The following is a 25,658-nucleotide window of genomic DNA, read 5'->3' as shown; positions in this document are numbered from 1 at the left end:
ACTTATGATAGAGTGGATGATCACCTTTTTGTGGACTTCACCTGCGCTAAAAAGAAGACAGTGACTAAATACATTATGTCAAGCTGTCTCATTCTGGGTGGCATTTATGTCTATTCCACTAGAGCCATATCTGCCACCAGGGCTTTTTCTACAGGCCTCTCAGGTGCAAACATCTACCGGGCAGCAACATAGTCATCAATGCATTCGTTTACCAAGTCTCATGTCCCAGACACAGAGTGGTGGGCCGTTTGCCTGAGATATGCTACATAGCTTTCTTGGTTTACTGGCACTACTTTGAGGAAGTGATGAATTTGCAGGAAGATGCATCTATCAGAAGAAAGTATTACTGAGTACCTTGTCCTTCTGTGTTAGTGCTATGAATATTCAGATCTCAAGGTATGCAAACATGTTTTGTGCTGTTTTTTCGCTGTCCTTTTTTTTCTTGGTTCCTCTCTACATGCCTCCTTGGGAGCACAGAAAACATCCAGGAACTGACATCAGCTTACCGGTTAATGCCTACTATACATAAATATGGTCATTCTTGGAGGCAGAGCGGAGGCTGGTGTTACATGGAACTACAAGACGGCACTGGAGAGCTACTGCTAAATAAAACCTTTTCTGGACCAACCTCAAACGTCATAAGATAATTCAGAAAGTGAAGACCCTGCAAAAAGATTACGTATCCACCAGAAATATTGTTGACAGTTGTAACTATTTCTTTTGGACAAACACTTGTCATATGTGCCTTCAGAACTGGCTTTTGATATTTCTGTTACATTTACAGACCTAATTTACAAAGTGCATAAAGAGAGATAACATTTACTTTCGGTTTGAGATACCTCAATATCTATTGTGCTTAATTCAAGTGTGAGTTAGTATAATGGTTTCTACTCACTTTGTGAAAGTAATAAGCATACTTGTTGACATACCTGTCAAAGAACCTGGCCTCTTCCTGTATCATCAGCTATTTTTTCCTGTTATCATTCTTTTATGATTAGTTGGTGTGTGGTCTGTAGTGAGATTCTTTCCAGGAGAATGTGCAGACTTTTGGGAGTGATAGATGGATAAAACTGAAAGTGTTTCGAAGAAACATAGTCCAAGACTTCCTGAACACTACGGGGCTGATTCACAGAACTAACTTAAGACAAAATCCTAAACTTACTACTTTTGGTATTCACAGAAGTTAGGATTTTGTCTTAAGACAGACTTAAAACAGACTTAATATAGACTTAAGACAGACTTAAAACAGACCTAAGACTGAATCCTAACTTAAGTCTGTCTTAAGACCAAATCCTAACTTCTGTTAATACCAAAAGCAGTAAGTTTAGGATTTTGTCTTAAGTTAGTTCTGTGAATCGGGCCCTAAATAGGGAAATATTGCTTGGAATTATTTATTAAGTCCCATTGCACATTTTAAACTCCGTCCATGAAAATGAAAACCGGATAGTTCATACTCGAGCACAGTTCTTAATCATCACACCTCTTTGTCATTTATCATAAATCCATCCTGATTGCCTTCAGGGGTAGAAGACCTGCTATTTAGATTATGTTTGAAGTCTCTGCATGAATGTTGTACATGACTGTTCCTGTATACTTCTGGCCCTGGTCACTAAAAACACATTAATGTTTGCGAGCATGTGTGTACCCCAAGACCTTCAGAGACCCAGGCTTGCACGAAGCTTTACTTGCAGTTTTTTGACTGTCCCCACTCTCATCCCCTTGTTATGTTCTTCTAGTATTTTCTCCCAATTTCCTTCCTGAAATTGTGTTTCTAAATTGAATTCCCAGGCTATATGAAGTGTTTCTGAGGTTTCCTGCGAGAAAGAGCTGCCAGAGTATATGTCTGAAATTGTCCCTCTATATTCTCTCAATGTGTGTAAATAATGTAGGGTTGTATATTGTGTAACAGAGACAACGTTAGGCTAATCTATAATAATAATCAAATACACAATCGCAATCACAAAGACGGGTTAAGGTGATGTCAGACAGAAAGAAGGCCTTGCAGACTTTATATTAACATTAATTCTTTTTTTCAGATTTGTAAAAATCAAATTCATAAATACACAGAGCAAGAAAAAAACAATTGTGCTTTTGTGTCTCCAAGTGAAATGAAACCATAAAACAAACAGTGAAAAAACATGTAACGTGTGTAACTTGGTTACCACAATTTTTTGGGGACACAAAAGCAAGATTGTTTTTTTCTTGGTCTGTGTATATATCAATTTGAATTTTACAAATCTGATAAAAATAATTAATGTGAATATAAAGTCTTCAAGGCCTTCTTTTTTTCTGACATCACCTCAACCCGTCTTTGTGATTGCGATTGTGCATTTGACTATTATTATAGATTAGCCTAACTTTCCTCTGGAACCGTTGTTTCTGTTACACATGACATACCCTGGTTCCTAGTGAGTAGGGTGCCCCTTGTTCTTGTTCTCGGGTTGTAGATTGTGGCAGATCTATGGGTGACGTCACCAGTACCTTTCTGAAAGAGTGAGCCAGTTTTATCTATCCCCATTCTTGAGAATGTGGGATGTTGTGCTTATGTGCACGATTTGTAAATGTTGCAATCAAACTGTCCTGAACCTTATTTTCTACAAGTATAATATTGAAAGCCTTCATATTCGACCGTTAGAACTCTTTCCCAACTATTCCATTTGCACTGTTCCAATCCAATGGGGCTTTTAGTTCTAGGAACTCAGATATCTTTGTCATTTTGTTGCTGTTTGCCTTGCCTGTTGCGAGTATTGTATGGGAGGTATGTATGGGGTTTGTTTGCAAGGGAGATGCATGCTGTTTTGTATAACAAACGTGAAAAATAAAGATACACCACTACAGTAATATTCGCGCATATGTTAACTGACGTTGGAGAGTGAAAAAGATGTCTTGCAAGGTTCAAGATTTATGCATATCTAGTAAAGTTAACAAAACTTCATATTTAACTTTGGAGTAAGCAGAAGTCCTGATTACGAGTGGTCTGTTAATTCCGATGTGCCTGATAACAGGAGTTATCCACTATTAGTCTAATAAACAAGCATTTGCAATGCAATAGGTCTCGCATTTGCGAGCGTTTTAGCTATTGGCATTGCAAATGACAATGCCTTTTATTTATGTGTTTAAAACAGACAAATAAAGACATTCAGGTAGATGCATCAAGCATTTTTGCGAGCGCAAACGGTGCGAATCGCAAAATTAGGCCGTTTGCGCACGCAAAAATGGCATTTGAGATGCATCAAGGGTTCATGCACTCGCAATTTAAGAATTCGCAAATAATTGCGAGTTCTCAAATTGCGATTGCATTTAAGGAATCGTAATTTGTGATTCCTTAAATGCAATGCATGAACCAGTCCAAGATTGCGAATTTGCAATCTGAGGTCGCTATTTACCGCGAATCCAAACTACGTGGTAAAAAGCAAAAACTTAGAAATATGCACTTTAGTGTTTTTGTGGGGTTCTCCAGGGTGTAGAAGGGAAGATGGTGTAGAAAAGGACCTTGTTGTGGTGAATAACCCTCTGCATTAATAGATACCATACACTGGCCAAAATGTGGCCTCCCGAAGATCTGAGACCTCATTCCACCAGGACCAAGGCTACTATCACTGTGTTGGGAGGCAAGCTGTAACATGGGAGATGGTGCTTTGGTATTTATTGCAAAGTGAGGATTCAAGGGTTAGAAGTATCAGTCAGAAGAGCATGTTACTTTACTTTCTCATGGTAACACTGTTTCTGGTGTATATTCTCATATTTCTCACCTCCCTCCCACATTTTTTGGAGAGGCCTCTTACTAACAAGGAAAAATGTCCGAAGTTATGGATTGGCACACTGTTACCAGCAAATGTTTTCCGCTCCACATTAGAGAGTGCAGAAAGCCAAGCAAGAAATGATGTCAGCATGGAGAAGTGGTGTTACCACTTGAATATGTGTCACACTCACTGTGATCAGTATAATGCACTTTCATTCTTTCTTTTCCTACTTTCCCTTTAATGCACCTTCTCCGTCCTCATTGGAGTAAGGCATACCATGTGACAAGTGGTGTTACTATAATGGAAATACCTGAAGCAACCTCGAGTTGCTTGACTTTATCGAACTTCGTGTCATGGATCTTTGCTGAGTGAGAACGCTGTTCCCACTTGCTCTCCTTTCATTCCAATATCTACGGTGCACTCCTGATCACCTAGGGACGCAGGAGCGGTTCCTTTTCTGTTTCCTTCTTGTTCTTCGGTGCATGGCCGCCACCATGAGCACCGCATCACCAAAGACCGCAGGAGCGGTTCCTTTTCTGTGTCGTTTCCTGTTCCTCAGTGCACGGCCGCCACCATTAGCACTGCAAATGCCAAAGACCGCAGGAGTAGTTTCTTTTTATTTTCCTGGATTGCATGGTGTCCCGCCCCCACCGCGAGCACAGCAACATGGGAACAAAGACCACAGGACCAGTTCTTTATTATTTCTCCCGTCCTGGTGCACCCCAAAATCCATCAAGGAAAGTAGAAGCTGTTCCTTGGCATATCTCCCCCATGGTGCCCGGTTGCTACCGCGAGCACTGAAACGCAGGCAAGAAGGAGGACCACAGGAGTGGTTCTTTTATTTATTACCTACACTTCTCACCAGGCCATTGTCGGGAACACCGCTAACGTTTTATAGTACATACCGCAGGAGCGATTCCTCTTTGTCTCTGGTTTGATTAGGTACAGTCCCCTCTGTACAGCATCGCAACATTACCATAATATCCAAAGATGTGATTCCTTCCTTGGCATTATAAATTGATTTTCAGTGCACTGTCCCAATGAACTTTTAGGACGCCTTCTCCTTCCCTGGATTGTACCCTGCTCAAGGACAATTCTAACAAAGATCTTTTTATCTTGATTTTTTTGGTGAGTGCATACAATTTTTTGTGTACTCTTAAACAGTAGAGTAGGTTCTCTCAATCTGTTGTGTGTATACCTTCTTCTTGTTTCCTTCTCAAATCTGCTTCTTTTGTGTCTTCCAAACAGTGGCCCTCCCCAGCGACCCCAAGACTCAAACGAGCCAGACACTGTCTTCTGTTCCATCTATCCCCAACGGAGAACTCTGGGATACTCCACCATTCACCATTTCCCCCAAAACTTGTGAGGTATACTCACTTCTCTTTCCCCTTAGGATCAACCGCCCATCCTGGTATAGTTAGAGTGGAGGATTGGTCTGAAGGTGAGTGGGGGACTTCCTCCGTTTCTGTGGTTCCTGGTTTTCAGGTGATTGGGATTGTGACAGGTGGCATTTATATGTGTCTCCACTCTAGCTTAGGGTGGAGCCAGAGGGGAACTGGACGGCACCACCTGCCTGGCACCTGGGGAGTATTCTAAGAAGAGGAATTTGTTGTTAGAGTTTCCTCCAAAAAGAGCGATACCGGAGGGAAGTAATTTGTTCTTTATTCTTTCTTCACTGAGGCGCAACCTACATAACCAAAACAGTTCGCATGACCTGCTTTCTTCCCTTGTTAACCTCTAAAATAAAAATTCAATGTCATTCGATTACTTTTGGTCACCTAAAACCATTCCTTTTGTAATTGACGGTGTAAAACCATAAGACAACCACAATTTTTTTTCATGTGTTGTAAGTAGAGATGATTGTCCCTCTTCCTTCTTCAGCTTCTCCATTATCTGAAGCGCGTGCGCTTCCGGAACCCAGCTGGGGCCGAGGTCTTCTTTGATAAGCATGGCGACCCTCCAGAGCAGTATGACATTGTGAACTGGCAGCTGGACCCCCACGGGGATGCCAGGTACATCACAGTTGGACTCTTTGATGCAAGTGCCTCGGACAGCAGTCGACTGTTAATGAATGATGATCTTATTTTCAATGTTACCGAGCAAGGACAGGTAAGGGATTATTCCTTCAGTTTCAATTCACAACTCACTATTTACTTTTCTGCAAGGATCACTGAGTACAAGACAGTGTAGCCTTACATTGCTTCACTATATTCACCTGAACATGCAAATATAGTAAACAGTCATTGGTAAGAGTCAAATAAGCAGTAGCAAACAGTGAAGGCTTAATTTACTTAAAATCACATATGGTTAGCCTTGCAAAGAATGTTTTGTTCAGTAGCTGACTTTGACCTTTACTGAATAGTGCTACAAAGTGATCATGTTGCTTTGCTTGTACTACTTCCCTTAGAATGGGATACTACATGGATAGGGATGCTGGATATCCTCTGGAGTTTTGGCTGCACCATAAGTGTGGTTTATGATTTGTTTTAGTTGCTGTAATTGTTGTTGTGATTGGGTTATTTGCAGGGACATCTAAAGGACCTTGGGGGCCCTGAGCTAAACTTATTTTGGTGACACCTGTTTGAAACAGCTTTGAATTTATGATGCAAGTTCAGCTTTTCCATGCCCTCTTTGGCTAGGTCATTGACAGCGCACAAGCACACTGGTCCAAATTCTAAATGTGTTTATGTTTAATATTCAGGGATAGTGTGTTTTCAATATTGTAACACAGCAGCAGCTCAGTAATATTACTGCAAATATTCTCTGTGACCCCTTCCATTTCTCATATGTGAGGTCCTGTTTTTTTAAATTTGAAAATTCAAAAGTAAAAACTACAAAGGAACAATCTACGTTTAGTAACAGTCAATGGAATCAACTGGTTGCATATATGAAAAAGTTAGAACATAACTAAAGGTATATGGAAGAGAGCAAGAATTAAATAAGACTATATGGTGAGAAACTGAGAGGCATGGAGGGCAACTACAGAGCATAATAAAATTTCAAACTGTCAATATAATCACTATAACATAAGATCATAAAAAATATATAAGCAGAAGTAGGTGAAGTAAAACAATTCATGGTGGTTTGGGAACTTCTTTCAATAATGGCTGGTGATGAGCAAAATTACGAGCAGAAGTATCCAAGAAGATAGTTATCGGTGACCATATGTGTTCTCTTTTAATAAGAAGGGATAGGGGCTAGACATATGCAGGATCCTATCTGTAGCAAACACTATACCACCAAACTTGAAAAGAAAGCTGTGAGTATTGTTCTCAATGTTTAGAATTTTGCCAAAAGGCAACTGCGATGAATAAATCCACTATTGTGGTGGTGCAAGTAAGGGAGTGCCAATGTTCTGAGAGAGAACCTAGAAAAATAAGTATAGGAGAAAAAGGGAAGTGTGTATTAAAAATAGTATTAATTTGAAACCATACCCTCAGCCAAAATTGGTGGATGAAAGGGCATGTAAAAAGCATATGAAATAGATCAGCATGGGTAGCAATACATGACCAACCGTGAGATAGGACACCTGGATTCATTTTATGTAGAATAGTGGGTATGATCATGAGTCTTTTATATAAGAAGAAAAGAGTTTGAGTTGTGCTGGCTGACCTTGAGGTCTACTTAAAAGAAATGTTCCCTTTGGATGGAACCTATATTTAACAAGTCACACTCATAAACTTACCATACTTATATTCAATGCGAGAATAAAATGTATATTCAATGCAAGAATAAACAGAAGTGGGGAAAGACGACACCCCTAACAAACCCCTAACAAACCCCTCCTCTTAAAGAAAAAGAAGAGGAAATAGAACCATTAGCAAAAATAAATGCTGTTGGTGCAGTATATAATAAAGATATATAGGAAACAAATGTGGGACTAAAACCAAACCAAGAAAGTATATGAAAAATAAAAGACCAATCCATAGGGTCAAAAGCTTTTTCCGCATCAAGGGAAATGGCCGCTAATGAGTAAGGGTGTTTGTTAGATTTACTTAATATATTACAGAAAACTCTAGTATTATCAGAAATAGATTTACCTTTAATAAAGCCTTATTGCTCTTTGCAAATCAGCGAGGGTAAAAATGGATTTAGTCGAAGAGCAATACTTTAAGCAAATATTTTGTAAAAATATATTTACTAAAGAAATGGGTTTATAATTCTTACAGAAATGGTGGTCTTTTCCATCTTTATGAATTAGACAAATGAGAGCTTCATGAAAGGTACCACTTGAACCCTTATAGGAGATAAAATGAGAAAATAAAAGATATAGAGGAAGAGATTTAGAAAAGTAGGAATAAATCTCTACAGGAAAACCATTTTGTCCAGGGGCTCTACCAGTTTTAATTAATTTCAGTGCTTTAGAGACATCGTTTGAAGAAATATCATCCTCCGTTAGTGTAAATTCAATATCCATTGGAAACTGTTTTTAAATAGAAGAAAAGTAATGCGTACAGCAGATGGAATTGGAGTGGAATCAGGAGTATAAAGATTAGTATAATGTTTCTTAAATTCCACTAAAATGTCAGCATCCTTAACGCTTGGGGAAGAGTCTAAATTTAAGATATAATGAATTTAGATATGTTCTTTTTTGATTTTAAGATAAGTGGCAAGAAGTTTACCTCTCTTGTTTTGTCCTCCATAACAGCGGGCACTGCCTCCAAGGATGTAGGAATCTGCCATTTCTGTAGATAATTTTTTATATTAAAATGTTTCCATGACAAGACTGTTGTGATCTGATCCAGAATTTGTAGTGTTATAGAGATTTTGCAATTATTTGACACGCTTAAGAATTTCAAGCGTTTTTTGAGAATTAAGTTTCTCCTTTTTAGGCATGTAAGATATAATAAAATCTCTGGCTGAAGCTTTAAAAGCATCCCATATAACAGGAAAGGGAATATTATAGGACTACTACAGTTACATATCTCAGTAGTAAAAGGCTCAAATGTAGAGGTAAAAACCAGGTCAATTAATAAAGAAGTATTAAAATACCATTGTTTTTTGGTCATATTAATAGGGAGTAATTCTAAATCCAGAATTACTGGAGCATGATCAGAAATTAATATGGAACCAATATCTGCATGGTGAATGTTTTATGATAGTAATTTAGAGACAAATAAATATTCTATGAGAGATTAGGATAGATGTGTATGAGAGAAAATTGTATATCCTCGCAGTTCTGGATTACACCATTTCCAAGAATCAACAAGGGATCGTTGGTCAAGGAGTGTAGTGAAGCTACTGTTGATCCAAAGGGGAAGGAACAAAAGTTTCATTAAAGGTACGAACTATATGAGGCTCAACAACTAAATTGCAATCACTGCCATAAATAACATATTGTGTAGGAATAGACATCAGCTTAACAGATATAGCAGGCAGACAGGCAAAAAATCATTATCAATTTTGGTAGGCGCATAGATATTAAACAAACATAAAGGTATGGTATTACCTGTTAGATTTACATTCAACCAACGACCTTCATCATTTGCATCTCAAGAGAGAAGAGTAACATTGAGTGTTTTATGACTTAGAAAAATAACTTCATTTCTTTTGCTCGTACCAGGAGAGGAAAAAACACCTCCCACCCATTGTCATCTAAGCTTTAGAACTTTGGATGCAATTATATGAGATTATTGTAGGAACACAATATCTGACTTAAGGTTAGATAACTGGGTAAGTACTCTTTGCCTTTTCATGGGTGAACCTAAACCTTTAACATTGCAAGAAATAATACGTGACGTCATTTATCAAAAGATAAAAAAAGAAGTAGGAACAACTAAAGCCTTAATATTATAAACTCTGAAACATACAATATAACAGCAAACTAAGCTCTCAAACATAGACAGAAAGTAATAAGAACTGTAGAAATTCTTGATAAGAAGGGAGAAAAGGAAGATGAGAGAAAAGAGGGGGAAGGGAACATAGAGAGACAGTAGAAATACTGGGTAAATATAATGGACAAAATAAATAAATCAACATACTAAGAACACAAACAGGGGTGGAGGGTATTGAGGTCACACAGGGAAGATGGTACAACTGACCGAGACTTGGGGCAGACGATAAGGGAGAACAAAAATATCCAAATGTATGATAACAGCAATAGGTAAAACAGGAGAAACAACACCCAGCAAGGAAACATAAAAGAGAAAACATACATGTTTTTCAGAACATTGCTTCAAACAATTGCTAACAACAATGTTTAGAATAAACAAAATATATCAAGTAGAAGACAACCCTGCAATTTCTATCTTTTCTTCTTTGAAATTGTCTACAAATCACTGCAGTGAAATAGGATCTTCATATGTAGTGGTTTTGTTTTTATAAGTCACCTTAAAGAGGCATGGATGAATGAATCCAAATCTAGCATTAAGATTTGATAATGCTGGATGCATGGGCAGAAAACATTTCCTTTTATCTGCCGTAGATTTAGCATAGTCTTGAGAGAAGAACGATGGAGAGCTTTGCCAAGAGATACAGCGTTTGAATTTATCTGCCTGGAGGATTTTCAACAAGTCGTTATATTCCCAAAAATAAATTATGATGCCTCTAGCTTATGAGGGGGTAATGAAGAACGTGAACTATGACTAAGTCTATGTGCCCATTGTATATTCAATTGTGGTGTTTCAAGTAAATTAAGAATCTGCGGAAGAAAAGTTTGGAAAAAAGCAATAGGATCGGATTCAAGTCTTTCGGACAGGCCATAAATGCGAAGATTGTTGTGCCTACAACAGTTTTCAAGATTCTTCACCTGTTTTTGAAGTTGAGAGATTTCCTTCAGCATAGAAATAAGTTGTTGAGAAGTTGTTTATAGAGATTCCACTTGCCGTTCCATAGAGTCAGTTGCAGACCATTGATCATCCAGGCTTTGAATGTGTTTATTTGTTTTTTCCACATTAGGCTTAAGAGCTTGTATCTCCTCCAAAAGCCTCTCCAAAGCTATTAGTGGGGGAGATTTAGCAGGTGAGGGAAGGTATTTTGTACCTTGCTCGGTTGATGCAGATGCTGAGGAAGGAATGAGCTTAGTGGGAGACTTAGTATTTGGAAGAGGAGCATTTGTTGCATTTGATACATAAATCCCAGAAGTAGAATTCAAAATAATGTGATCCGAATCCTCCATATTGCACTGTAATATGGAAAATGGGTTAGAAGTTGACAAAACTAGGGATTTAGCATGCAACAGTGGATTGGAAGAGCTGCCTCTGCAGTCCTGGTTCTCCACATATACATAAATGACAAGTTGGCAAACAAATTAGGCATAGGTAGAGAACCAAGTATATTTCGTTGAAAGATAATATTGCCATCTATAGGCAGCAAAACTAAAGAAATAGTGAAAGGGATTATATATTAGGGATGACTAATATGTGCAGGCAGATAAACTGAAAGAGTCCACATAATGCTGAAAAGGTTTGTGAAATAGACATTGAAACCCAATAAGATAATATGGCTATGAAAAACACAGTCGAAAGCAAGTCAATATAGCTTTAGGCAGATAGAAGACTGCAGCGCTGCCAGATGCATGTTAGGCAAAATGTGTGTTATGTAAAATTGTGGGCGTGAAACCTGTCAGGGAGATGCAGCGCCAAAAGTGAAAAATGAAGATGCATTGGTAACCGTTTACCAGGACAAGCAGCAGCATATCAGAATTCTCAACACATCATCGTAAAGAAGAAACATGTGGAGCAATGGTGTTAGGATGCCGAGTCCGAGTGGAAAAGTGTCCTTCTACAGTAACCACTGCAGAGCACCGTTAGCCAGCTCCAATCTTCTTTAACGCCAGACTACGTCTGCCCCCCTCGTCCGTTCCTGTTTATACCTAAAATAAACTTTTTATGGATGTTGCATTAGACAGAGACACAATGTTTCTCTGCAAAATTAATATAATATAATCTCACACATCACCTACATTAAAAATGTAAATAAAGGAAAACGGTATTTAAAACAATCTTTTAAAAAACTATTCAAGGTCATCAGGGCAAGACTCTGCATAACAGAGCTGGCTCTATCAGGGGACCCCCTGAAATCAGTGCCCTGGGCCACAGCCCACTTTGCCCATGCCTTAAAACAGCTCTGATTATTTGATTGGCATACCCTATTTTATCTAAGATTTTCCTCTCCCATTATGTGACTATGATAGTCGCTCAGAGGAGTCTGTGGAATATAAATCAAGAGGGAAGTGTAAGGTATTTAATTTGCATGTTTGTCACGAAAAGTATTTATGTTCTAGCTTGTGTTTTATGTACATGTCTTCTTGGGAAAAGCAGCAGGCCTTATGCTAAACAGTGCCCAAGTATGCCAGGAAAGAATCTCTATTGAGGCCACAAGGCATCCTTGCTTTGTGTTTTCTCTAAACTCTAAATCTGCCATAGACCTTTGTCATCTGTTTATAAACAAAAAATGACTGGGATCTGAGAACAGATTCGATGGTTATGTGCCTACTCTTTACACTTCATTTTGGATATTATAACATAAGGAACAATACCTTGGATCCTGACAATTAGCTCCAATTCCATGGTCTGCTGTCTCGATCTGTAGGGTTGCTATTTGGTACCTGGTGAAGAAGGTGCAGGACATGTCGCACCCAGTGTTGGTGTACACCAGGGGCCCTATACATATAGGGTGCACCTTCCCTGTTTGCACCACAGTGCACTTTCAAACAAGTGCGCTATGCGCAAACGGGGAAAGTGCATTCTATTATGTTGAATGCCCCGCCCTCAGGCCCATAGGACCCCGACCTCTTCCAGAGGGATGTCATCAAGGAGTGCACAATCAGTGTGCCACCTTTTTGGGGCACACTGTTAGTGCGCCTCCTGACAGCTTATTTGCCTTTGCGTCCGAGTGCATCATACAGCACGGGTGCAGAGGTAAAGAGATCCCCTCATTTGCATTGGGCCATGCCCTCTCTCAAATGAGGTACCACTCTCTTGAGATCGAACTGGTGCTACATGTGTACCAGCGCTATCTGTATCATAGAAGGGGCTACCCAAGCATCTGCAGCACCTTCAGTAATTCCAAAGTGCCCAGGGGGGTAAATAAATTGGTGCACATGCCTGTTATGCCCCCGGGCACTTTATATATAGTAATGAGACTTTTGAACCAAAGACCTGATGTACGAAAACTTGATTTTGTGATTCCCTATTTGTAGATAAGGAATCACAAATCTTGTATAGAAACATACCCACACAACAAGCATCAAGTTTTTAATTGTCAAATGGTTTTGACACAGTGGCACAAAGTATTAGAGAAATATCACAATCAAGTTGCAAGCAACTTAGGGGTCGATTCCGAGTCGGCAGTCTTTGACTGCCAGTCTCACAATGGCGCGGAGGTGGGGGTCCAGCAGCCGCCCTATTCTGATCCGGCCATTTGGACCACCACCGCTGTGCCAGGGAACCGGCGTGGGTTTCATAGTGTGGGTTAAAGTTTCCCTAGTTTGTAAACTCATGTCAGTTAACACATACTCAGATGTTGTCCTGGGATTAAATATACATTTCTCTTGTGGGAAGTAAATTATCTTAATAAACATCTTTAAAAGGGAAATTCCATACTAACACCAAGTCTATCATTCTCAACAGCTTGGTGACCTCTTAGAATAATGCTGCAAAAACAACTATGTGATTGTTGTAGGTAACGTAAATATATGCTTTGAATTCCTTGGGGTGGCCTATGATACTACTAAGGAGTAATATGAGACCTGGAGAGTTTCCCCTTTTGCTTTACCAAATAAAATATCTTGGTCTAAGTTGGCTATCCAGCTTGTTGCCCTGAGTGTGATCTATAGCATTTGAGCATGCAGTGGTCATTCTCTATCAGATGCACAGATAAACCTACTATTAAGAGGTAAGTCCTACAAAGCAACATTGATTTTATTATGTTAGACTTAGAAAACTGGCACAAAATCGTGGATATGGAAGACTACCTCAGACAGGAGAGTGACTATGAGTCTGTTATATTAACAATGAAGGGGGACCTCTTTGCTGATCAAGCAGATTCTATTAGGAATGTAGGTAGTATAATTGATATCTCCGATAACCATAACAACATCTATTTTGGAAATATAGCTACCTCACCACTTGTTATATCTGAAATATATCATCTTTGAGTTATTTAATTTAATGTGTGATTCCAATTCTTGGATACTTAATGCCCACACAATATTTGACTATTAAAAAGCAATTTTTCTAGCTAAGTCAAACCATGTTATAGAACTCATAAAACAAGTGGATGGTTTAATAGTGAATGCAGAATTGGCAATTTTCTTTTAGGTCTTACAATTAGTCAAGGTGAAAAAATATACATGAAGCTAGGGCTGACTATAGATCAACTCTAAGATCAATGAAAATAAATTGGAAATAAAATCAGGGACGACCTGTTAGAGGCTTCTCAATCTCATGATTCTAAGAAATGTTGGTACATTGTAAGTCACGGAGGGTGACCTGAACCAAATTACATATTCGGCCATATGAGTGGGAGTCATATTTCTTTAAGATGTAAGAGACTCCATTGCAAGATTTACCAAAGCGAGTCAAGTGTGCAAAAGAATTAAAGCCGTGAAACTTAGATAGTTCTTCTTTTGTTCATGTTTCTTTAATGTATACTGTAAATGCCATTAATTAACAAAATCCAGGTAAGGCCCCTGGTCTGGACAAAATTTCTGGAGACCTGGTTTGTTTACAACTATTGGTATGGGCTCCATATAGCCAAAAACTGCTGAACACAAACATAATGATGAGCCAACCCCGGAATCCTGGAGGGATGCTGAGATTGTTCCACTGCATTCAAAGGGATCAAATAGCCTACCGGGGAGCTATTACCTGATGAGTCCAGAAGGTTAGTAAACAGGTACTTGATAAATTAATTTTATGGATCGAGGAAAATCAGATACTTTCCCATTTTCAGGCTGGTTTTTGCTCTTAGGTCAATACCGTAGACAAGGTTTTTCTCTTCATTTTGGTAATCAAGTGGAAGACTATTGGTATAAGTGACTGGCACTTGTCTGTGGATTTATTTGGATCTACAGGCCACCTTTGTTTATGTTCTGAGGTTTGAACTTGGGTGGGGGGTGCTAACAGAACAGGTTGTGTGCCTTCAAATCTACCCGCATAATAATCCAACTGTATTCAGAAATTCCTACCCAAGTTCAGTGGGGCTCAAACGGCCAACTAACACAGAGGATACAAATTAATGGGGAGTTCACCAGAAATTGTATTTTAGCCCCTGAACTCTTTTCAATTATTATGAATGTATTGTATTGTATTGTATTGTAAAAGTATTTATTAAGCGCGGTTGCTGCCCGCAGGCGTCCAAGCGCTGGGTTGAGGGGAAGTGACTGAAAAGGAGCTAAGGTACATAGGATTGAGCAAACAGCAGTGTCTTTAGATTTTTACGGAATGCAAGGAGGTCTGGGTTGGAGAGGAGTGAGATGGGAAGAGCATTCCAAAGCCTGGCGGTGTTCAAGGAGAATAGCCTACCTCCAGACCTGGCTCGCTTCACTCTGGGAACAACAGCGAGGAATGCCTCCGTCGACCGAAGGTTCCTCTTAGGGTGGTAGGGGGTGACCAGGCCGGTGTTTATGGCAGGGCCCGTTTTCCAAAAGGCGCGGTGCGCCAAGCATAGCACCTTAAAGGCCACTCTCTGCCTCACTGGCAGCCAGTGAAGACTTTTTAGAGCGGGTCTGGCCGAATGGATGTTAGGATTTTTTGTTACATTGTTCTAATGACTTTCCATGTATTGCACACCTAAAGGTTCTTTTTTGGATGATACATTATTATTATCCAAAACACTCAAGGGTCTTAAAATACTTCTAAGGAGGTGCTGAGTTTTGTGCAAACAACGGACTAGCAATAAATGCAGTAAAATCAAAATTCATGGTGCTCAAACCTTCAAAAAGTTTTTTGTTTTTTTTAGTTTTATTAGCCATCAGTTGAATACAGAAAAACAAAACAAAACATTGCCCAATAGAGTAGAAGGTATACATGCAATCATCAAAACACAAATTAAAGTTCCGGGGACAAAATGCTCTAACAATATTTTTTTTAAAACATTAAAAATTAGACACATACTTAAATAGTATAAGCATTATCGAAACTAATCCTAATGAAGACTTGACCAGATCCCTGCAAATTTAACTCTTGACCTAGGACCCCAGGCTTTAGCTGAGGCCAATTTTATTCTAATTCATAAATCCCCCTAAGAAGTGCCCAAAATGTAGTAACTTTCGGGCAGGTGCTCTGGATCCACATCCCGGCAATGCAAAGGCGGGAACAAGCTATAATAATTGAAACAGTGACGTAGATATATATATATTGCCTGAATCATTTATTATCCCCAATAATATTTCTTTCGCAGTTAGTTGAATGTCTATACCTGCTAAACTACTTAGAACGCGGGTAACCTCATCCCAAAATGTAACTTTTGACACATGATGAACTTGTCGAAGATCAGTGGCGTATTCCTGACATTTCGGGCAGTGTGTCCTTGAAAAAACATTTGTCGGCGTCCACTTAGAGATAACTTCAGGGGTATAGTACAACTTAAACATAATCTGATGTTGCTGTAATTTCAAGTTAACTGAAGTAACGGCAGTATCGATTGTAGTCAACGATTCATGTAGATCCCCTTTTAAAATATCAATTACAAATATTTGGTTGAATTTAGCTACTACCTGCAAACCATCATCCTTAGCAGCCTATAGACCCCCTACCAGAAGTCTGTATGATTACCTGTGCTAGCTCAGTTATACTAGGTAGGGCTATAAGGTCCTCTCCTCGAATAAAATAATCCCTAACTTGGAGAAATTTAAAAAACGTGTGATGTGCTACACCAAAATATTCTCTAAGTGATGCAAATGATTTAAAACCTTGCTCATTATATAGCTGCTCGAGACGAGTCAAGCCGCAATGTCGCCACCCTCTCCCGACTGAGTCAGAAAAATATGTCAGACAGTCTTGGGGTACCCCACAGTATGGTACATTCATTCAGATCAAGTATTGAGTATGCTTTAGAAATGTCTTGCCAGACCCGCATCGTACGTCTAACTATACCTTCAAACAGTTGATTGTCACAAAGGATTTTTCCCATGATTTTGATTGTTTCAGCATCAGACACTCATAATCAAGCACCTGGTCCCCCAAATTATTAAAAGTTATCTTCTTTTGAATTATAGAGCAGCTGCCGTACTTACATTGGCCAATTGCTCATCTACTTTTTCTATATCAACAGTTACAGAAATATAGAGGGCAAGAGTTATTAGAGCAGCTCTCTATGATTCCAAACTTAGGGACCATCAAATGCTAGAAGTGCTGGATAAGAGCGATAACTAATTTATTAAATAACTGTTGAATGCCCCTAAAAGTACTCGGACCCCCCCATTCAGAGTTGATTGTGCTTTAAAACCAATTTCTTTCTTTCCTAAATTAAAACCACTTCTGTATTGGGTAAACATTTGGGCAGTTATCGAATTGATTGTTTACAGTGAAGCGTTACAAAATGTTGTACCCAGGCGAAGTGCTCTTGTGATTGTGTGGGTTGCCTACTGAAGATCATGGTTGCATACCCTGGGCATAGGTAAATTTTGGTCACCCCCTAAGCCGATCCCCAACAAGGCTTAAAAATATTGAAGACCAAATATTAAGGTATAGCTATTATAAGGGCGTGGCTGACATCACCTGCTAATGAAAGTTTCAATTTTTAGACTTGGTACCCTCCCTGTGCCAAAATGCACTTCTAGATGACTAACTAATAGATCCAGTGCTCGTCTTTGTCCGGTTTGTAAGCTTGCCAACAAAGTAAGAAACATTTTTTTATTTTTTTTATGGGGCATACCACAAATCTAATTGTATAGTCCCTTACGCTGCTGTTGTGTGTTTCAAAGTGGAGGGGGACACTGAACACATGCAAAATGGACACCAGCATTCATGTAGTGTTTGCTGTATCTATGTTTTACAGTCAGCATGGCATATAAGAATGAAATTAACTCAGTCTTGCTGATGGTATTAATATAATATTTGAATGGACTCTTCTGAATCTCATGGATGTGCAATATCAGGTTCTCAGAGATTTTATTGTATTTGTTAATATTGTCTTATAGAACTTATGGAGCCTTATTATGTATAGTGCCCTAGGGGCACACCAAGGAGGAGAGCCAGATTTGTGTGCTCCCAGGACACTATGGTATTACAGAAAGGGCTTATGAATCCCCTTCTGTAATACTGATAGCGTAGGTGCACGTATAGCGCAAAGCTTTCTTGAGAGGTTGTTCCCTCATTAGATTGGGCAGGTTGCCGCGTGCAAATGAAGGAATCACCTTACCTCTGGGTCCTATTACAAACAGAGGTGCAAAGACAAACAGAGCCTTAGGAGGCGTACTGACAAAAAGTTGATGCATCATCAGTGCACCCCCGAAGGCAGCCCTCTCAAGGGGTCGCATGGATCCCCTGATATCAGCCTGCAGGTGATTGTATTCGCTTACTGCACCCACCAGAAGGTGGGTTCTCTTTCCCCTCTATAACCCCTTGCATGCGAGGCTCATTCCAACGCTGTGCTGGGGGGAGGGGGGCACAGACATCGCCTCAGTGCTCATGACGAGGTCAGCTCGTCATGACCACACCTGTTTGTGTAGAACGTTCTCACAGCAGGGGAATTAGCCCAGCGTGTGAGCGTTCCAATGATCATGACGAGAACAGCTTATCATGAGCACACGAGCACGGTGGCTCATGACGAGCTGAGCTCGTCTTGAGCGTTCAAAGGGTTAAAGAGCAGATGCCTGTCTCCTTCACAGAGAAAGATGGAGGGGCTACTGCAGTCAGCCACTCTGTAGTTCACTGAATCTGCAGCCCCTGGGCAGCACAAGCTCATGGCTTGTCTCAGGCTAGTGCATTATTTATACCAGGGTGCATTATCCCTGATTGCGCTCAATCCATCTATTAAAATGCACAACATGGATCAAACAGTGGGAGTGTGCCTGTCCATAATATGGGCCTATGTGTATTTAATACTAGTTCTAAAGTGTTTAAATCTCTCTTTATACATAGAGGTCACACTTGTAATGGTTGCAGCATATTAGTGTGCCTTTAGAACAATGACAGTGCTGACTCGCTATCAAAACTTAAAACCTTATGCCCCAGGGAAATCTTAAGATCCTGTAGAAAAAATATCAGAACCCAAAGAATGTGACATTTCTGAATATATAGGGCTCTGATTGTTTTTTGTGAAATAGTCTCCACAACAGTTACTGCTTACGGCAGAGTAGTTAACTCCACTCTTTTCATGTTTCTGCTGTGTGAAATGGCTGTACATAAAATCTGCCCAGTCCATGAGGAGCAACCAAGAATTCGGAAGACATCATCTAAATGGTTCACCTCATTTTTACAGTAATCCCCCACTGCCATAACTTGTGTGGCATTAGCATCGGTTTTTCCGATGCTGGCTAACTCCTTACGCCATGGTACATTGTATTGTAAATACGACGCATTCATGACATAAGAATCTGTCAGACCAGAGCTGTCATTTTTTAGGCGCATCGCTGCGCTTGTAAATATACCCCTGAGTGTGAACCTAAGGTAATGCGATTCAGCTGCCTTGATAAGTGCTATGGCTGGGCACCTGTATCAGTGAGAGTAATTCTGGTTCATATTTTGTAGCTTTGTCTGTGAAATACATCAAATTAAAAGGAGGCAGCAATCGGTTTAACAAAACAACAACAAATACTACAAAAAAAAATGCTGTGAAGTGCAGAATGGAAAAGTCGACTCCATATTAGGTAACAGGAAAAATGTAATAAGAAAATAATGACCAAATGATGGTAATTGGGGAAAAAGTTTAATCACTAGGTCAGGAAAAAATTGTTAAGTAATCTAGGATTAAAGATTTTGCACTGAAACGTAACTAGAAACGTCAAGTTGGAAAATAGTATTGCGGCCATTATTAAATTCACAAAAAAATTGGGAGCCAGATCTATTCCTGAGATCTTGAACGTCTACTATAGGCGAAAGCAGTAGCTACATATGGGTCTGGGGCATGACTGATGTGGGGCTATTGCAGCAGGTGGAGGATGCGTTCTGTAAAAGATTGCTATCACGCCCTCTCTCCTGCACTAATTACACCCCCCACAGTGAACTAGGCCTGTCATACCTCACGGACCATATTAAACTGGCCCCCTGACTACTATGGATCTCGGTCTGGAAAAGAGAAAGTGTTCCCCTGAATCAAACGGTTCTTAGATTTTTTTAATAAAGGATCATACCATAGGATATCATGGCTGAACTATGTGAAAACCACCTTTTCAGCACCAGTCTTCACAGTCTGATCGATTCTCCGTCGTTGTGTGCACGCTTCTTAAGGCCAGGATAAGGAAGATGTTTTAACCAAAGCCCTGAGAAGACAGTTTGGAGAAAAATAAATATAAAAGCACAATCGTTGTGTACCTCGCGCTGCCCCTCACAAACAGGGGAACTCAGGCTTATTTGACCTTTGTATCGGAGCCCCAGCATAGATATCTACTGACAAGATTTCGTCTAAAGTATATCCCACTTAAGCTTGGTTTTCCTAAAAATGCATATTCTTTGAAGGAGTTTCCATCTTGCCCATGTGATGGGAGGGCAGCAAAATCTAACTCACAGCTTTTATTCTTCAGTTTCTTTTATGTCCAAGCAGAGGAACGATTTTATTCTACCCCTTTTACGAATGTACAGGTTTAGGCATTATCATCTGGCTCTTGCTTTTATCCAAAAACTAAAAGACCCTTATGTATGCTATGCACATGCATCGTTTTTTTTATGGGCAGCAATGCGTCGTAAATGTTTGTATGAAGATATGTGAGGCCATGCGCTAAGAGAAAGAATTCAGATGCCTCCCAACGATCAGAGATGTATAGGGGACCACAAGGGAAACATTGTAACCTATGTATAATCACTTTATGCGATTGTGTCTAATTTGACTAATGAAATTATTGTCATGTTTTTAATTGTTTCAATTTTAACATTTTAAGAATTTTTATTGTAATTTAAGTGTTTGATATTTTGTGGCTTATGAACTTTTATGCATTGGAAACAAATGCGAAATAGAGTATTGATTGACTAAACTAAAGTAATGATAATTGATAATGTTTAAGGTAATGTTTAAAATTGACTTCAACTCTTTGCATCTCTGTCGACATCAAAGATCCATCGACCTTTTATGTTGGGTTCATGGTGATGAGTATGTGACAAAGTAACCAAGTGCTCTAGCACTTTTCAATATGGACTCTTTTTCAGTGTCCTAAAGCTTTCTATTTTGTGTGGCCACAGGTCTGGAAGCTAGTGAATTCTGTTTCATAGTGTCTGTTCCTCTTTGTTGCTACCATGGTCAGGGCTTATGTTTTGTTTGCATAACCAATAGTTTTCTTCCTCCATCTTGTGTCTTTCATTACTATTCAGTGAGAAGCCGGATCACTTTGATATTGTCAAATGAATTTGAGGTTCTCTTGGAAAAACCTCTCTGTTGAAAACATTCAAAAGGACCCTTTCAAAAGGGGTAGGACCGCCAGCACTCTCATCTGTGTATTATGACACTAATACAATCTTTAAGAAGATTTGATACTGTATTACAAGTTTGTGTTCCATAAACTGTGCGTCATGGATTTCACATCAGTTGTCAGCTCTCTACCTTTTGTTTTGTGGCTTCAACTGTGGAATGTATTTGTTGCACGTCTAGCAGTTTTTTAAAAGTGCTGTGAGACCTCAAATAGCACTGATTCTGTTTGTGATCATGTGTGTTGATCCACAGTTGCCCCAGGGTTGACATTTACTGTGGATGTGGAGGGTTTTGGACAAAAAAAACTCCCTTTTGATTCTGAAGGGTAAACTATTGCTCTCTTTGGTGGCATGGCAAATCCCAATTGACACAGTCAAAAACACTGCAGATTCACACCCAGTCCTCCTAACGGTCTCCAAAAGCACACAATTGCTCAGACTGGAGGCGCATACCTACTCGTCTGCAATGCCCCAGCAGACTCCCAGGTGATTAAACTGTTTTTTACGGTTTTGTGCAACAAAGAGTTTCACAACATTACAAAACTATGCGCTTCCAGGGATGGCTCCTCCATTAGGGCGGAGGAGCGTTGACCCACTGCTTTCTCGTAGTGCAAGAAGAAGAAACATAAAATGTTAATTCAAATACCATTTTATGTTTCTGCAGAAGGGAATGCCTGGTTGGAGGCGGTTGGGCGAGTCGGGGAGGAGACATTTGCCCAATGTTGTGGGCGCTGACTGTTTGGTCAGCCCTCTGGAGCCGACCAAACCAGTCATGAACACTCTGGATTTTCTCTAAGTAGGCTGCATGCAGCGGACATAGAGAAAATTGCCTTTCCTTATGTGCCTGGATGGGCGCCGTCCTCACCAATCACAACGCTGCAATTTCAGAGTTGCGATTGTCCTAGGGGAGGGGAGGGAGGCTGCCTTCTTTCTGTTCCTGCCAGAGGCAGGAGAGCAAGAAAGCGGCAGGAAAACGCGGGACCCGGCCAGGAGTGGAGGTGGTGCAGGACTCAGTAAGGTACGTTTTAAAAAATGTTTTAATTCCCCCCATCCCCTGCGGAACACCTCAGCGCGACCCCCTCACCACCTCCCCACCCACGATTCATGTTGGCCCCAAATGTGTGCTTCCAACCTTGCTTAAAATGGCTGGAATTGGTGGAAACGAATTGAGGGCTGCAAGGCACATGCAAAGTATGTCTGGTGCCCACAACTTTCCAAACATCAAAAATAGTTGCAATCATTGTAGGTACACTAAAAATAATCAAGAAAAGCTCAGACAACATCTTACTCAGATAGGCTTCCCATAGCAGTAGCAACATTCAAACTCCACAGATAAAATAACTTTGGTACAGTCCTAATATTATGAAGAGCTCTTAGAGCAAATTTGAGAAATGAATGCTGGATATTGTCCAAAAAGTCACAACTCTGTAACTGAGTTGGTTTATTCTTGTTATAACATGATGGGAAAATGGAACCCAATCTGGAGACATTACCCTCACTAAATCACTATGACCACACATGGGTGATGATGGGGCATATTTAAGAGTAATATCTACTGGAAAAATGCACTGAAAAAAATACTTTATTTTATTTAAATTTCTACTCCTGTACACTGATTATTGATATTTCCTGCAACTAAGAATAATAACTATGGGCTTTGATCAACAATTTCTTTAGTGGTTATAAATAGAGGGGTCCCAGACTAGGAAAGAAAAAGAATTGAAAAAGGTAGTAACAAAATACGTAGCATAAATCAAGAACAGAAACAAATCTAAAGTACGATGTTTTTATTTACAAGGTACTGCAAATCTAATTACTGGTTGTACATTATACATCAAAAAAAAAATCCTTTTTTTTTAAATTAGCCCACAAGTACAAGGGTAGAAAAAGGGGGGAAAGGAAGTGTTTTGAAGGAGTTCCGTGAGGAAAGTAAAGGAACACAGTATTCATTCAAATGACAGATAAATCCAATACTCTCTGTTCATAAGTACAATTTTAAGGTAGTCCCCTAATTTGGGGCCACATTAGCCTGCAACAGTCAACACAAATGTATTAAACCAGGCTTCCAATACAGCCGTACAAATCCTGCTTGTTCTTCCAGAAAACGACCCGAGCAGAAACATTAGCTTTTGCTGCCGTTTTTGCAACCTGAAAAGTTTTTCATCCCGTGTTGCTACTGACATATCACACAGATAGGTGAGCCTTTGATTGCATTTAACAGTATTCCACTCTGCTGCTGTGTATGTTGTTTACCTCACCAGCAGATCCCTTTTCTTACAGAAGTTTTCTGGCATTTTCTTCACAGTAACGAGCGGACACGGTCTACTTTGGATATTTGTAAGGAACCCTTTTTTCCATTTAAGAGGTAAATCATGAGTATGGATGGCCCTCTAAGTCATCTTTTCTGGCCTGTTTTGAGGTTACTTAATGTTTCTCACTTTGTGGCCCCATTAGACTTGTGCCATGTTCGAGTGAATAGAACTTCGTGGCCTGCGGCATACTGTCCTGAGCCTACGGTAACCACTAACCACTTATTATAACTTTCGCTACAGTGAGGGTAATGCGTATCATGGTAATCCGATGGGGTTATCATGTATCCTGTTGGCTGTGCCATTCTTTAAGATAGATCATTCTTTAAGATAGATCATGTTTTAATCCTCTGTACCAATATGTGAGTTTTAAGTTAAGTTTTCTTCCAAAGTGGGGTTCTCCCGCTATGGTGTGTTAGGGATCTATCGTGGAGACCCTCACTCAATAGGTTTTTCTCTATTTCCCCTAGGAGGTCTGCCCACTTCCAACTCCCACCCCTCTTTGTCCTGACGAAGACCCGCATCGTAAGGGAAACTACCCCCACAAGAATCAGGGTCAAAACGTAGACTGGCTACACTTTCAGACACCAGCTTCTACCGCTAGCAGGATTTGTATGGCTGTATTGGAAGCCTGGTTTAATAAATTTGTGTTGACTGTTGCAGGCTAATGTGGCCCCAAATTAGGGGACAACCTCAAAATTGTACTTATGAACAGAGAGTATTGGATTTATCTGTCATTTGAATGAATACTGTTACTTTATTTTCCTCACGGAACTCCTTCACAACACTTCCCTTCCCCCCTTTTTCCACCCTTGTACTTGTGGGCTAATTTTAAAAAAACATTTAGAATTTTTTTTATGTATAACGTACAACCAGTAATTAGGTTTGCAGTACCTTGTAAATAAAAACACTGTACTTTAGATTTGTTTCTGTTCTTGATTTATGCTACATATTTTGTTACTACCTTCTTCAATTCTTTTTCTTTCCTAGTCTGGGACCCCTCTATATTTAACCATTATTCACCCAGGTCCCAGTGACTACATGTGGGTTAACCCTGTTTTATATAACGCAACAATTTCTTTATCCACCTTTTTCTTTCACGGAAGCATGTAGACCCTAATCTTTGCCTGAAGAAGTGCTGTTGTAGTGAGCTGAACTTACACATTATTCCATGTTATCATTTGTTATGTGATTGATGCACCTTTCAAACTATATGGACCTTCAGACCTGAGGCTGGCTCCTTGCCTGTGTTCTTGTTTTACTTTGGTTTGTATACATTTCTGAGTGATCACTTTGAATCCAATGGTGTAGCTTCTTCTTCTATGGTTTATGACAGTCTTTATCTGTTATATTCGGAGGAGTCATGCATCCATGCATTGAAAGAGGGGTAGATAATGGCATGAATATCTCTCTCGTTGTGGTATTACTTTCATGCGTGCATGAACCATTTTGAACACACTTACACCACAGATGGTTTCTACTAAAGATATTGCTTTTTGCAGTACACCAAGAGGGTGCATTAAAATAATTATATAAATGCTGCTTTGAAAGATTTTCTAAGGAGTGGTACGAAAACAAAATAAGCAGGCCAGGATTATTATGACCTTTTATACCTTGCAGAAAATAATGTTTTCTTTCTGAGTTTTCATTGTGCCAAAGATTCTTTCTAGATCCCACAGTCGAAATGCAGCGACCCATGCCTCCCAGGACATAGAAGGGTGACGCGGCCTGGACTGCCAGTTTGCTGTTTTGATTGTGTCATGTGCTCTGAGGGCGAGATCTCCAATCAAACTGGTAGGTTCATTGTAAGACATACATGAGATAGGCCATCAAGTATGGCAGAGCAAGCCTGAGGGAATCAAGGGAGAACCAAGTATCTGGCATGCTGGGCATAAATCTTCAAATTCATCATTTTGAATGAGTCCGTTTCACAAAGGGCATCTGCACTCATGGCTGAGACCCTACAGTCTTAGCCGGACCTCCGCATTGCAGTTTCTCCTTGCAGAGGTCCCTCCACGAGTGCTTACCCGCCACCACGACTGTGGGACCTCTGCCACGAGAGCAGAGGCTCTTTGTGAATCGGGTCCTGTATGTCCTGG

At 39.9% G+C, this 25,658-nt stretch overlaps 1 protein-coding gene across 1 annotated transcript in view; it reads left to right on the top strand.

The window, feature by feature from the left end:
- LOC147724692 (vomeronasal type-2 receptor 26-like) overlaps positions 1 to 25,658 on the top strand; it is a 50,103-nt gene that overhangs the window by 2,287 nt on the left and 22,158 nt on the right. Inside the window, exons 2-5 of the mRNA XM_086918087.1 lie at positions 4,992 to 5,110; positions 5,625 to 5,852; positions 8,346 to 8,411; positions 25,230 to 25,353. Coding sequence (XP_086774213.1) covers positions 4,992 to 5,110; positions 5,625 to 5,852; positions 8,346 to 8,411; positions 25,230 to 25,353 — 537 coding nt within the window. The remainder of the gene's footprint in view (positions 1 to 4,991; positions 5,111 to 5,624; positions 5,853 to 8,345; positions 8,412 to 25,229; positions 25,354 to 25,658) is intronic.

This window comes from Lissotriton vulgaris, chromosome 4_1, assembly GCF_964263255.1.
Source record: "Lissotriton vulgaris chromosome 4_1, aLisVul1.2, whole genome shotgun sequence".
Taxonomy (NCBI): domain Eukaryota; kingdom Metazoa; phylum Chordata; class Amphibia; order Caudata; family Salamandridae; genus Lissotriton; species Lissotriton vulgaris.
The sequence above is the reverse complement of the archived record's forward strand: the minus strand, read 5'-3'. Positions and strand labels throughout refer to the sequence as shown.